Source organism: Dendrobates tinctorius, unplaced genomic scaffold (genome assembly GCF_039654945.1).
Source record: "Dendrobates tinctorius isolate UK_male_01 unplaced genomic scaffold, ASM3965494v1 ptg000223l, whole genome shotgun sequence".
Classification (NCBI taxonomy): domain Eukaryota; kingdom Metazoa; phylum Chordata; class Amphibia; order Anura; family Dendrobatidae; genus Dendrobates; species Dendrobates tinctorius.
The window spans coordinates 4,305,262-4,317,700 of record NW_027361890.1 but is presented as its reverse complement, the minus strand read 5'-3'; the positions used below and the strand labels follow the sequence as shown (position 1 = coordinate 4,317,700).

Here is a 12,439-nt window from a genome sequence, read left to right as displayed (position 1 = left end):
TGCAAGTGCATGCTGGTTAAATGTCTAAGCATGCAACTGGTATTCAAATTTTTCAGATTTTTCCCTCGGCTAAAGGTCTTTGCGCACTTCTTACAGATAACCTTGGCCTGATCATCAGGATTTTGGTCAAAAAAGTGCCACACTGCACTCTTCCTACTTTGGCAGACATTTTGCGGCCTAGCACGCTGTGATCTTTTGACCCTCTGGACAAGCTGTCCAGCAACTCTTTTGATGTTTGGAACCTGTCTTTGGAGTGCTCCGGGCCTGCCAGATAACAGCTGTTGCGATGTCGATGTCTGCTGTGGATGCTCCTCATCTGAGCTATTGGAAGCAGCACCCTCTTCCCCCAATGGATGCCAATCTGGGTCAACAACTGGGTCATCCATCACCTCCTCTTCTATGTCATGTGCACCTTCCTCTGTGTCACCGTGTATGGTGGTATAGTGTGCGGGAAGGGGCACCTGAGTCTCATCAGGGTCAGAATCTGGCTCTGTACACTGCGAGGACAATGTAGTGCTCTGAGTGAATGTACCAGCAGAATCATCCATCAGCGGCTGTGCATCAGTGCACTCCATGTCAGATTCATCTTGGCCTGGGTAATTCACCATTTGACTTGATAATCCAGGCATGGTATGTGAAAAGAGCTCCATGGAGTAATCAGTAGTATGGCCTGCGTCATCCTTCAATCTTGGTTGGGGTGAAGGACACAAGGAAAGGTGTGGTTCATGAACATGAGCCTCCAATGACGACTCAGTGCTTTTACTTTTTACAACTGAAGAAGAGAAGGCGATAGAACTGGAGGCTGAGTCAGCAATGTAAGACAAAACTTTTTCCTGATGCTCTGGCTTTAAAAGCGGTTTGCCAACTCCTAGAAAACTAAGCGTTCGAGGCCTTATGTAGCCAGATGATGATGCAGGCTCAACACCTCCTGCATTCGGTCCTATTTTGCTCTTGCCACTACCATCAGATCCACCACCAAAACCATCATTACCAGCTGCCAACCCCCGCCCAATTCCACGGCCTCTTCCACCAGCCTTCCTCATTTTTGGTAGAAATGTAGACAAAATCCAACAAACTATATAGTAATGTAAAACAAGGTACAAGGTGTCTATAGGACAGGGGAAATTTTGAATTTCTGCAGACACTTGTGGACACTGGACACTTTTGGATTGTGTGAGGGCCACTGATATCTGAGCGCTATGTCACAGGCTCGATGGCACAGCTGTGACAAAAGTGACGAGAGGATAAGGGAGATTTTGAATTTCTGCAGACACTTGTGGACACTGGACACTTTTGGATTGTGTGAGGGCCACTGATATCTGAGCGCTATGTCACAGGCTCGATGGCACAGCTGTGACAAAAGTGACGAGAGGATAAGGGAGATTTTGAATTTCTGCAGACACTTGTGGACACTGGACACTTTTGGATTGTGTGAGGCCCACTGATATCTGAGCGCTATGTGACAGGCTCGATGGCACAGCTGTGACAAAAGTGATGAGAGGATAAGGGAGATTTTGAATTTCTGCAGACACTTGTGGACACTGGACACTTTTGGATTGTGTGAGGCCCACTGATATCTGAGCGCTATGTCACAGGCTCGATGGCACAGCTGTGACAAAAGTGACGAGAGGATAAGGGAGATTTTGAATTTCTGCACACACTTGTGGACACTGGACACTTTTGGATTGTGTGAGGCCCAATGAATATCTGAGCGCTATGTGACAGGCTCGATGGCACAGCTGTGACCAAAGTGACTAGAGGATAAGGGAGATTTTGAATTTCTGCAGACACTTGTGGACACTGGACACTTTTGGATTGTGTGAGGCCCACTGATATCTGAGCGCTATGTGACAGGCTCGATGGCACAGCTGTGAAAAAAGTGACGAGAGGATAAGGGAGATTTTGAATTTCTGCAGACACTTGTGGACACTGGACACTTTTGGATTGTGTGAGGGCCACTGATATCTGAGCGCTATGTCACAGGCTCGATGGCACAGCTGTGACAAAAGTGACGAGAGGATAAGGGAGATTTTGAATTTCTGCAGACACTTGTGGACACTGGACACTTTTGGATTGTGTGAGGCCCACTGATATCTGAGCGCTATGTGAAAGGCTCGATGGCACAGCTGTGACAAAAGTGACGAGAGGATAAGGGAGATTTTGAATTTCTGCAGACACTTGTGGACACTGGACACTTTTGGATTGTGTGAGGCTCAATGAATATCTGAGAGCTATGTGACAGGCTCGATGGCACAGCTGTGACCAAAGTGACTAGAGGATAAAGGAGATTTTGAATTTCTGCACACACTTGTGGACACTGGACACTTTTGGATTGTGTGAGGCCCAATGAATATCTGAGCGCTATGTGATAGGCTCGATGGCACAGCTGTGACAAAAGTGACGAGAGGATAAGGGAGATTTTGAATTTCTGCAGACACTTGTGGACACTGGACACTTTTGGATTGTGTGAGGCCCACTGATATCTGAGTGCTATGTCACAGGCTCGATGGCACAGCTGTGACAAAAGTGACGAGAGGATAAGGGAGATTTTGAATTTCTGCACACACTTGTGGACACTGGACACTTTTGGATTGTGTGAGGCCCAATGAATATCTGAGCGCTATGTGACAGGCTCGATGGCACAGCTGTGACCAAAGTGACTAGAGGATAAGGGAGATTTTGAATTTCTGCACACACTTGTGGACACTGGACACTTTTGGATTGTGTGAGGCCCAATGAATATCTGAGCGCTATGTGACAGGCTCGATGGCACAGCTGTGACCAAAGTGACTAGAGGATAAGGGAGATTTTGAATTTCTGCAGACACTTGTGGACACTGGACACTTTTGGATTGTGTGAGGGCCACTGATATCTGAGCGCTATGTCACAGGCTCGATGGCACAGCTGTGACAAAAGTGACGAGAGGATAAGGGAGATTTTGAATTTCTGCAGACACTTGTGGACACTGGACACTTTTGGATTGTGTGAGGCCCACTGATATCTGAGCGCTATGTCACGGGCTCGATGGCACAGCTGTGACAAAAGTGACTAGAGGATAAGGGAGATTGGATTGCTTTTAAAAAAGCAGTTTGCAGAGCAGTGGGTAAACAGCAATGCCAGCCTGTCAGGAAGCTTTAAAAGGCAGCCCAACAACCAACACCACTGATACACCACTATATAGCCTCCCCTTGCACTGCACACACAGTGACTGGTGTGTTGTGCAGGCCAAATCGCTAGCAGCAGAAGCAGTTTTTTTTTCTTCTCAGCAGGACAAAAAAAAAAATTGGGATTGCTTTTAAAAAAGCAGTTTGCGGAGCAGTGGGTAAACAGCAATGCAGGAATGTCAGGAAGCCTTAGAAGGCAGCCCAACAACCAACACCACTGATACACCACTATATAGCCTCCCCTTGCACTGCACACACAGTGACTGGTGTGTTGTACAGGCCAAATCGCTAGCAGCAGAAGCAGTTTTTTTTTCTTCTCAGCAGGACAAAAAAAAAAATTGGGATTGCTTTTAAAAAAGCAGTATGCGGAGCAGTGGGTAAACAGCAATGCAGGAATGTCAGGAAGCCTTAGAAGGCAGCCCAACAACCAACACCACTGATACACCACTATATAGCCTCCCCTTGCACTGCACACACAGTGACTGGTGTGTTGTACAGGCCAAATCGCTAGCAGCAGAAGCAGTTTTTTTTTCTTCTCAGCAGGACAAAAAAAAAAATTGGGATTGCTTTTAAAAAAGCAGTTTGCGGAGCAGTGGGTAAACAGCAATGCAGGAATGTCAGGAAGCCTTAGAAGGCAGCCCAACAACCAACACCACTGATACACCACTATATAGCCTCCCCTTGCACTGCACACACAGTGACTGGTGTGTTGTACAGGCCAAATCGCTAGCAGCAGAAGCAGTTTTTTTTTCTTCTCAGCAGGACAAAAAAAAAAATTGGGATTGCTTTTAAAAAAGCAGTTTGCGGAGCAGTGGGTAAACAGCAATGCAGGAATGTCAGGAAGCCTTAGAAGGCAGCCCAACAACCAACACCACTGATACACCACTATATAGCCTCCCCTTGCACTGCACACACAGTGACTGGTGTGTTGTACAGGCCAAATCGCTAGCAGCAGAAGCAGTTTTTTTGTCTTCTTCCCTGCCTAACGCTCTCCCTACAGAATCAGCAGCAACCTCTCCCTATACTGAGATCGGCAGAAGTAAGATGGTGGTCGGCGTGCACGCCCTTTTATACCCCCTGTGACGCCCACCAAAGCAAGCCAATCACTTGCATGCCCTTCTGAAAGATGGTGGTGACCCCTGCCTATGTCATCACGTTGCCCACAGTGTCCGTGGATCCTGATTGGCTGAAAAAGAGCGCAAAACAAACTTTTGAAACGCAACTTTGGCGCGTAAGTCGCCGACCTCGTGGCCGATCTCATCCTAGGGTCGGGTTTCGTTTCATGAAACCCGACTTTGCCAAAAGTCGGTGACTTTTGAAATTTTTCGACCCGTTTCGCTCAACTCTAGTCCTGACCTCAATCCCATTGAAAATCTTAGGGGTGGGCTGAAATCTGCCATTGGGAAAAAGAACCCTGCAAACATTCATTCAGGAGCTTAAACTGCAAAGGAACACTGGGAGAAAATACCAGCTGAGAAGTGCAAGAAGCTCATAGATGGCTGCAAGAAACAGAGGCTGTCATCCATGCCAGAGGGTGTACAACAAGTATTAATTAGGGGTGCCTTTTTTTTTTGCTGCACATGCTGTTTATTCTGTTTCTTCTTTGAAATTGTAATATGTAAGTTGAAAAACAATGTTTTATTGTTCTATTACTTTGGACCACTAATTAATAAATGCAAATAATGGTGAGCAGGACTGTATAAATCAATTAATATATACATTGTTTTCCCTGTGATTTTTTGCCATCCTTGAAAAGAGTGTATATGGTTTCTGTCATCCCAAATTTCCATTTTTGCATGTATTGTTAAAGAAAGGAATTTTGATTCTTATAATTTTAGCAACATGGTACAATTTCCTATACAACATATAGAAGATTGATGTATGAAATGTAAAAAGTACTTTTTAATTATATATGGTTGAATACACATATTTACCCACACCAATGTTACTTTATATCTTTAATCCAGGTGCAAGACTTAAATGAGTTTATAAAGTCTATGATCAACACACTGTACACCCCCGCTATAAATGGTAAGCTGTTACTTTCTGGTTAGTATTACTTCTGCACTGTATAGACCTCCCCAATTTCTACTGGACTAGATATTAATGACCCCAAATATGTTCTGTACAAGGACATAACAGGCAAACTGATGATGTCAACACAGACACATTTAATACAATTTTACAAAACTCTTCAAGAAATATGCAAATAAATGTAAATTTTTTTTGATTGTAGGTATACTTCAACCAATTCCCATTCCTGACGTCTTGCAGAAACTGGATATCAATTTGGCTAATGGTCAAATTGAAATATATAAGGTAATACAGTAGAATCATCACTGACAAATGCTATAGTAGATACCCTTAAAGAAGACATATTATTAGGTTTAAAAGTTTAAAAGATTTTATTCCCTCTGATCCCCTCAGTATTCTTTTTTTTGTTTTTATAACATCCATCATACAGATGTCAAGATATGAGCCTTTTAATTTTGTACAAATTTTTATGATATTTATCAAGGGGACATTGCTCACAGGACTGTCTTTAAGCTGTTCCAGTGGAGTGTGGCTCATATAATTACCCTGTGAGCCACAGCCCCTTTATAAAGACCATAAAAATGATCACTGAATATAAAGGTCCATAATATTTCTGGAACCACATGATTGGACTAAAAATAAAATAAAAATGTGTTTCTGTATATACATATATACACACTCCATAATAAATAAGATCAGCAATTGTTCCTCATTATTTTATCCCATCTTGTCTCTTAATGCAATTAAAACAGGCAAGTAGTACACTGGTAAAAATAAGATATTGCAGGAGATTAGCCATATCCCCCTCCCTACTTCTCATTACTGTTTTGTGTCTAGCTGAGAGATGACTAGCTGCAGCAGAATCTTTCCCCTCTAGATATGCAATAAATATAAGATAAAAGCAGTAACTGAAACCTGTATGTATCTTCAGAAAGGGGTCTCAGGGATGGGCCAGAGGAAATTCGGTTTTGAATGGCAATTCTATCCATTCACATACTTTTGAGGTCTGGAACACCTTGGGCATAGCTGCTCTGTTTTCAGGAGGCAGTGTCTGACACAGATATTCAGGGAACAGCTTAGTCATGTGTAGCATGTCATGTGTAACATGGAGTGGGCAGCAGCCGTGGGCGAGGTACTTGTCTCTTACACCTCGCAACGTTGCATAAAGGTGGGGGAGCTTGCTGGATGTGTGGACCTGTGCCAGCTGGGTGTAAGATCCCGTGCCGGCTGCATGTAACCGATAGCACTGGTTTGCCAGCACCAGATGTTTCATAGTTCAATGAGGTAGACCATAGTTCAAGAAAAAATTTTTTTTACTGAACGGGAACTTGTTAGGGATTATAAGCAAGAAGTAGCAGGAACATATCTTGATGAACGTTATATCTTGATGAACGTTTCTTTTACAATACAGAGCATTTTCCACACATATTCCTTTTCTCACATGTCCTTTATCTGCCCCTTTCCGCTTTATGTTACTACAGCCAAGCTCAGTACAACAGTCCAGTTTGTAGGAGTCCTATGCTCAACCCGCAATTCCACGTCCTTTTCCAATTAGAAGAGCTACCAGTATGGCCTTTACCTATCTCATCTGCCTCTGATGCTTTGGAACTCATGCCTGGGCCTCTCTTTGTCTTACACATGCTGTTCCTGTAAAGGTAGTGGTGGAACCACTGTACCTTGGTCCGAGGAGAACGTGGAGGGGCATCACTAGATGAGCACCTGACATTTCACTAGAGCCCCTAGTGGTGGAATTAGGCTTGGCTTCTGATGAACACCAGGTGTTACACCAGGACAGACCTCAGACTCATGGCAGCTGACCCCCAAGGGACAGGTAGCTGAAATGGCCCGGAATGAGAGTACAGCTGGTACGGCATGAACACAGGAACCACAGATGCTGGTGGGTATGGCTGGTGTACAGATAGGCACTGGAATTTGCAGGCTGTTACACAGATGGGCACTGGTTGATATCTAGGCAGGTGCTGGCGGGCACGGCTGGATTGCAAGGACAAAAGGCAAGTATGGGCAGAACAGGTACAGTACAGGTAAATGGACTGGCAGGTACTGGGGACCTGACAATTAGCAAGCGTGCAGAAGAGTAACTTTACACATTGCTTAGGCACCTTGCATGTGGTGGAGGTGCCTTAAATAATAAATGTCTCCCAGCTTTGGCTGAGAACACTTTAGGATGGCACATGCTGTCCCTTTAAGAGGGTGGGACCAAGCACCTTAAGCACAGTGCCCTGGGCAGCAGCAGCAGAAGAGGAGGATGGAGTGCAGGGCAGCGGCTGTGGCGGTAAGTTGGCATCCCTGCAAGGAATGGAAGGAAGCTTGCAGAGATGCTGGCACTATAGTCCTATTGGGCCTGTTAACTGTGTTATAAACTCTGGACTATACTGCTAGTAGTCCTGACCCGGGTCCAGTTTCATATTGATTGCCCTGTTCCTTTAGTGACTTCTCTTTCTCTTTTCTGCTAGGATTTCGCTCTCTGTCTCCTCTCGGTAGGGACACCCACGTCATGCGACACTGTTCATATTGGACCTTAGGTCCTTTTTCTATGCACACTCGATCCTTTCTAACTCCCTGACAGGAAGCTGTCTCTTTCCCTTCAGCTACCATTTTGGGCTAGTTCCAAATATTAACTTTAACTGTCCATGCCAAATACCTGTTGCTGGGTAGAATACAGCTTCATCATTAACAATGCAAATCATTACACATACAAACATTATCAACGCATATCACTATTCACATTACACAATTCACATGTTCTTCAAGGAGGAATGTGGGCAACATGTTCATGTCGTCACACATGCTCTGCCTAATGGGTACTTCTCTAATTATAACACAGCCTTTAAATTGTGTCAGGAGTGTTTCATTATTAAGAACTGACCTATCTAATTATCCATTGATATGAAAAAAGTAAAGTCTTCTTATCTCTTGTTATCTCTTTTTAGGACCTAATCTTAATATCAGTGAATGTCTGTAAAGCCTGAAGTCCCTTGCTGTGTTAAAAAAGGATTCATCAAATACGCACTATTTTCATGAAAGCTGATGAGCCACATGTTTGATACCATTAGGTCCAACACACTAGAAGGCATTGAAAAGTAGTGGTGGTTCAAGAAATAAAATAGTTGATTCTAAACATTTTTTTATTTGCAATTTAAAAATTGCATTTAAATTCACCCTTTAATTTCAGATGCAATATATTGGTGAACTTTATTGGCAACTAGGTCAAACTAAAATATTTTCATTAAATGCTTTGGGCATTTTTTTTCCCAAAATGTTTTACATTTGATGTAACATCTTCATTTTCCTTTAATAAAAATCTTTCTATCGGCCTCTCTTTTTGTCCAATTGCATAACCTTTCCATAATTTGAAAATTGACATTCTTTCAATAAAATGTTTAATACAGCAATCTTTACTTCCCTGGTAAGAGATCAGTGGAGCCTGGAAGTGAAGAGAATTGTCAGAACTGCTATATAAATTAAAAAATGCCAACTTTAGAGAAATGATTAAAGGGTGCAGGCCAAGAAAATTGTTCAAAACAAAACATGTGATCTTTAAAATTGTGGACTTTGCCCATCCACACCTACTGCAGCCCCTCAGAAACCTCTGAGGGACATTTCCTGCAAAGCATTCATTTGGCTGACATAAGTACAGCAAAAGTAAGAGGTAAGCATAGCCAATCTACTTCTTCAGTGCTCCCTAACATGAATACTGGTGAATGTCACAATCCAGCATGATCCTTGTTTAACTGGTGCATTTCTTCCTATTATTAGATGCAATACAACCCTGTAATCTCTGCATAAAAAAATTGGGACTGGGAAGGCCTGCAAAAATGTGCCACATGGTTGTGAAATAGTCAAAGGTAGTGTTGAGCATTCCGATACCGCAAATATCGGGTATCAGCCGATATTTGCGGTATCGGAATTCCGATACTGAGTTCCGATACTTTTTGCATATCGAATACCGGAATCGGAAGTTCCCATAATGCTATGAGACAGTTTGATTTGATTCAGCCAATGAGGAATCCTAAGAAGTGTGGGCACATCCTGTTAGGCATGTAGGCATGTTAACTAATGGCATGGCTGTGATTGGCTGCTGAAATGTCAAGATGCACTATAAAAGCCGCCACCGCCATTTTGGGTTCACTCTGCTGTGAATTCAGTTAGGGACAGGACGGTGCTCTTGTGACTCTGAGGGACAGTTAGAAATATCAATTTGCTAAATTGTGCTTTACCCAGGCTAGTTTAGCAACCCCTGTGAGAAGCTTTCTTTTGCCTTGCAGGGCTGTTCACAGCTGTCTGCAAGGTCTGTGAGTGCAGCACATGCTGTAGTGTGTTCTGCAGCCATCTCTGGTTGTAGGTCGCTCACCGTGCGTCACTGCCTCATACATATTTATTTTTGTTTTATTGCTGCTCATTTTTCATTAATTCTCCTATTAATGTGCATCCATCCGTATCCATCTACATTGGTTGCAAACACTATATAGAAGTAGATAGCGGAGCCTTTCTGCAGCCTTTCAGTGCTAGTGCACAGTTCTCTGCACTGTTCACAGCTGTCTGTGAGGTCTCTGTGTGTGAGTCCAGCTCACGCTGTAGTGTGTTCTGCGGCCACCTCTAGTTGTAGTCCGCTCAGCGTGCTTCACTGCCTCATACATTGTCCTTTTTTGCTGTAGTGCTCCTTATTTTTCCTGAATTTCTCCTATTAGTGTGTTTCCATCTGTATCCAGCTAGATTGGTTGCAAATAGGAGTAGATAGAGGAGCCTTTTTTCTGGCTTGTGCCCTGCAGCCCCAGCCAGATTAGTATTAGCCTATTTATTGGAGCCTCATCTATTGCATTGTAGGTTACCTTCCTGCATTGTAGTAGCTCCAAAAAGTTTGTGATACTATCGTTTTTACATCTTTGGTCACATCCTTTTTGTTTTTTTAAAAAAAACACGTAAATAAAGTTCACCAAACACTCCACTAGGCTGCAGCATTAGCTCATATTAAAGTGTAGTCCACACACTTTATAAAATTAGTGTTTCTTATACCTGTTAGCAGCTGTTCAGGTATAAGCACACTAGCCCCCCCCCCCCTTAGTACTTTTCTGCCTATCTTTATCAGTCTACCAAGATGAAGAAGGCAGGGAGTAAGGCACGTGGTCGTGGGCGTGGAGTTTCAGCAGGGAGAGGACATGGGGATTCTGTGCCTGCTGTGGGCACCAGTGACTCAGCATCCCCCAGTTTTACCAGGGAGCAATCCTTTATGCGTAGCTTTGCAGGACCTCGCCGTACCCCACTGCAGCGGGACGAACAAATTGAAGCCGTTGTCAGATGGATGGCAGCTAGCGCATCGACTTCAATTACTTCCACATCCTCTCAGGACACGAGCACTGAAGAGCAACCATCTGTCTCTTCACCACCTGCCAAATTGCCCAGGCAGTCAGAGAGCCCTGGACAGGAGCCATTTCTACTTCTGTTCTCTGAATCTCTTTGCTTGGAAACAGGGGGCCAGCCAAGCAGCATTCTAGAATGTGAAGAAGAGGGAGTAAGCAGTGATGCGCAACTTCTTTGTCCCTCTGAATCTGAAGAGGCGGGTGGGCCAGTGCTTATGGTCAGCACACCTCAGTACGCATCAGATGATGACGAGACACAGGTGCAACTTTCTATTGCGTACGGTGCTGGCGAGACAACCCAGGAGAAGCAGGTGTTTGAAGAGGGGAGTGTAGATGATGAGGTCCTTGACCCATCATGGCGTGAGGAACAGGAAGGTGGTGGGAGCAGCTCTGAGGAAGAGATTCCCCGAACGGCCAAAACCAGAGGGAGAGGGAGGGGGCAGACTTGGTTGCCTGTAGCCTCCACTTCAGCACCCATTAGGAACATTCCTCTTCCAAAACCCAAAACGGGCGCTCCCAGGACTTGCAGTGCGTGGTCCTTTTTTGACACAGTTGCAGATGACATTTGCTTTGTCAACTGCAAGCTGTGTAATCAGAAAGTCAAAAGAGGGAAAAGTGTCAGCAACCTCAATACCACAAATATGTGGAAACATGTGCGGACCAAGCATGTGGTGGAGTTACAAAGACACACTGAAGACATAGGCCAACCTACAGCACCACCTACCACCTCTTCAGCTCGTGTTGTAGCCTCATCCTCCAGCTCACACACAGCTGGTTCGGCTTCCTCACAGGATCGCCATGGAAGAACCTCTGGCACTGTTGTCCAGAGACACAGTGACATTCCACCCACAGCACCACGTTCCCTGTCATCCTCACGCTCCTAGGCCACTCTACAGCCATCGGTAGCACAGGCATGGGAGAAAAGGCGGCCATACTCGGCAAACCATCCCCGAGCACAGGCTGTGAATGCTGGCATTGCAAAACTACTGGCCCTTGAAATGCTGTCATTCAGGCTGGTGGAGACTGACACCTTCCGTAACTTCATGGCATTGGCAGTCCCACAATACACCGTACCCAGCCACCTTTATTTCAGCAGGCAAGCCGTCCCTGCCCTGCAAAAGCATGTGGAGGGAAAAATTAAACATGCGCTACTAAACGCCGTCAGTAGCAAGGTCCACCTGACCACCGATGCGTGGACCAGTAACCATGGACAGGGATGATACCTTTCCCTCACTGCCCATTGGGTCAATGTTGTGGAGCCGGGTATAGATCTTGAGAGTGGCGCTGTACGTGTTCTTCCAACTCCAAGGATTGCAGGAATCCAGTCTGTACACATTGACTCCTCCTCATACTCCAGTTCCTCAGAATCAGCGCTGCAGGAGCCGTCACGGTCTACCTCCACATGGACCCGTGAACGCTTACCTGTTACAACCGATATGAGCACAGCCGTGGCCAAACGTCAACAGGCCGTACTGAAATTAATTTCTTTGGGGAATCGAAGCCACACAGCGCAGGAGCTCTGGAATGCCATCAAGCAGGAGAGCGACGTGTGGTTTGTGCCAGTGAATCTTCAGTCAGGCTTGGTAGTGTGTGACAATGGCCGAAATCTGGTGGCAGCTCTGTGCCTAGGCAACCTCACTCACATCCCATGTCTGGCACATGTGCTCAACTTGGTCGTGCAGAGCTTTCTGAGGGACTATCCGGATCTTGATGCACTGCTGCACAAGGTCCACATAGAGTTCGCTCATTTGCGGCGTTCCAGCATGGCAAGATCGCGCATTGCAGCTCTGCAGCGCCGATTCCGCCTTCCGGAACATCGCATCATATGTGACCTACCCACCAGGTGGAATTCAACGTTTCATA

At 45.0% G+C, this 12,439-nt stretch overlaps 1 protein-coding gene across 1 annotated transcript in view; it reads left to right on the top strand.

The window, feature by feature from the left end:
- Positions 1–8,188, top strand: part of LOC141058996 (BPI fold-containing family B member 6-like) — a 78,378-nt gene extending 70,190 nt beyond the window's left edge. Inside the window, exons 13-15 of the mRNA XM_073555219.1 lie at positions 5,132–5,195; positions 5,401–5,483; positions 8,150–8,188. Coding sequence (XP_073411320.1) covers positions 5,132–5,195; positions 5,401–5,483; positions 8,150–8,188 — 186 coding nt within the window. The remainder of the gene's footprint in view (positions 1–5,131; positions 5,196–5,400; positions 5,484–8,149) is intronic.
- Positions 8,189–12,439: the final 4,251 nt, after the last annotated feature.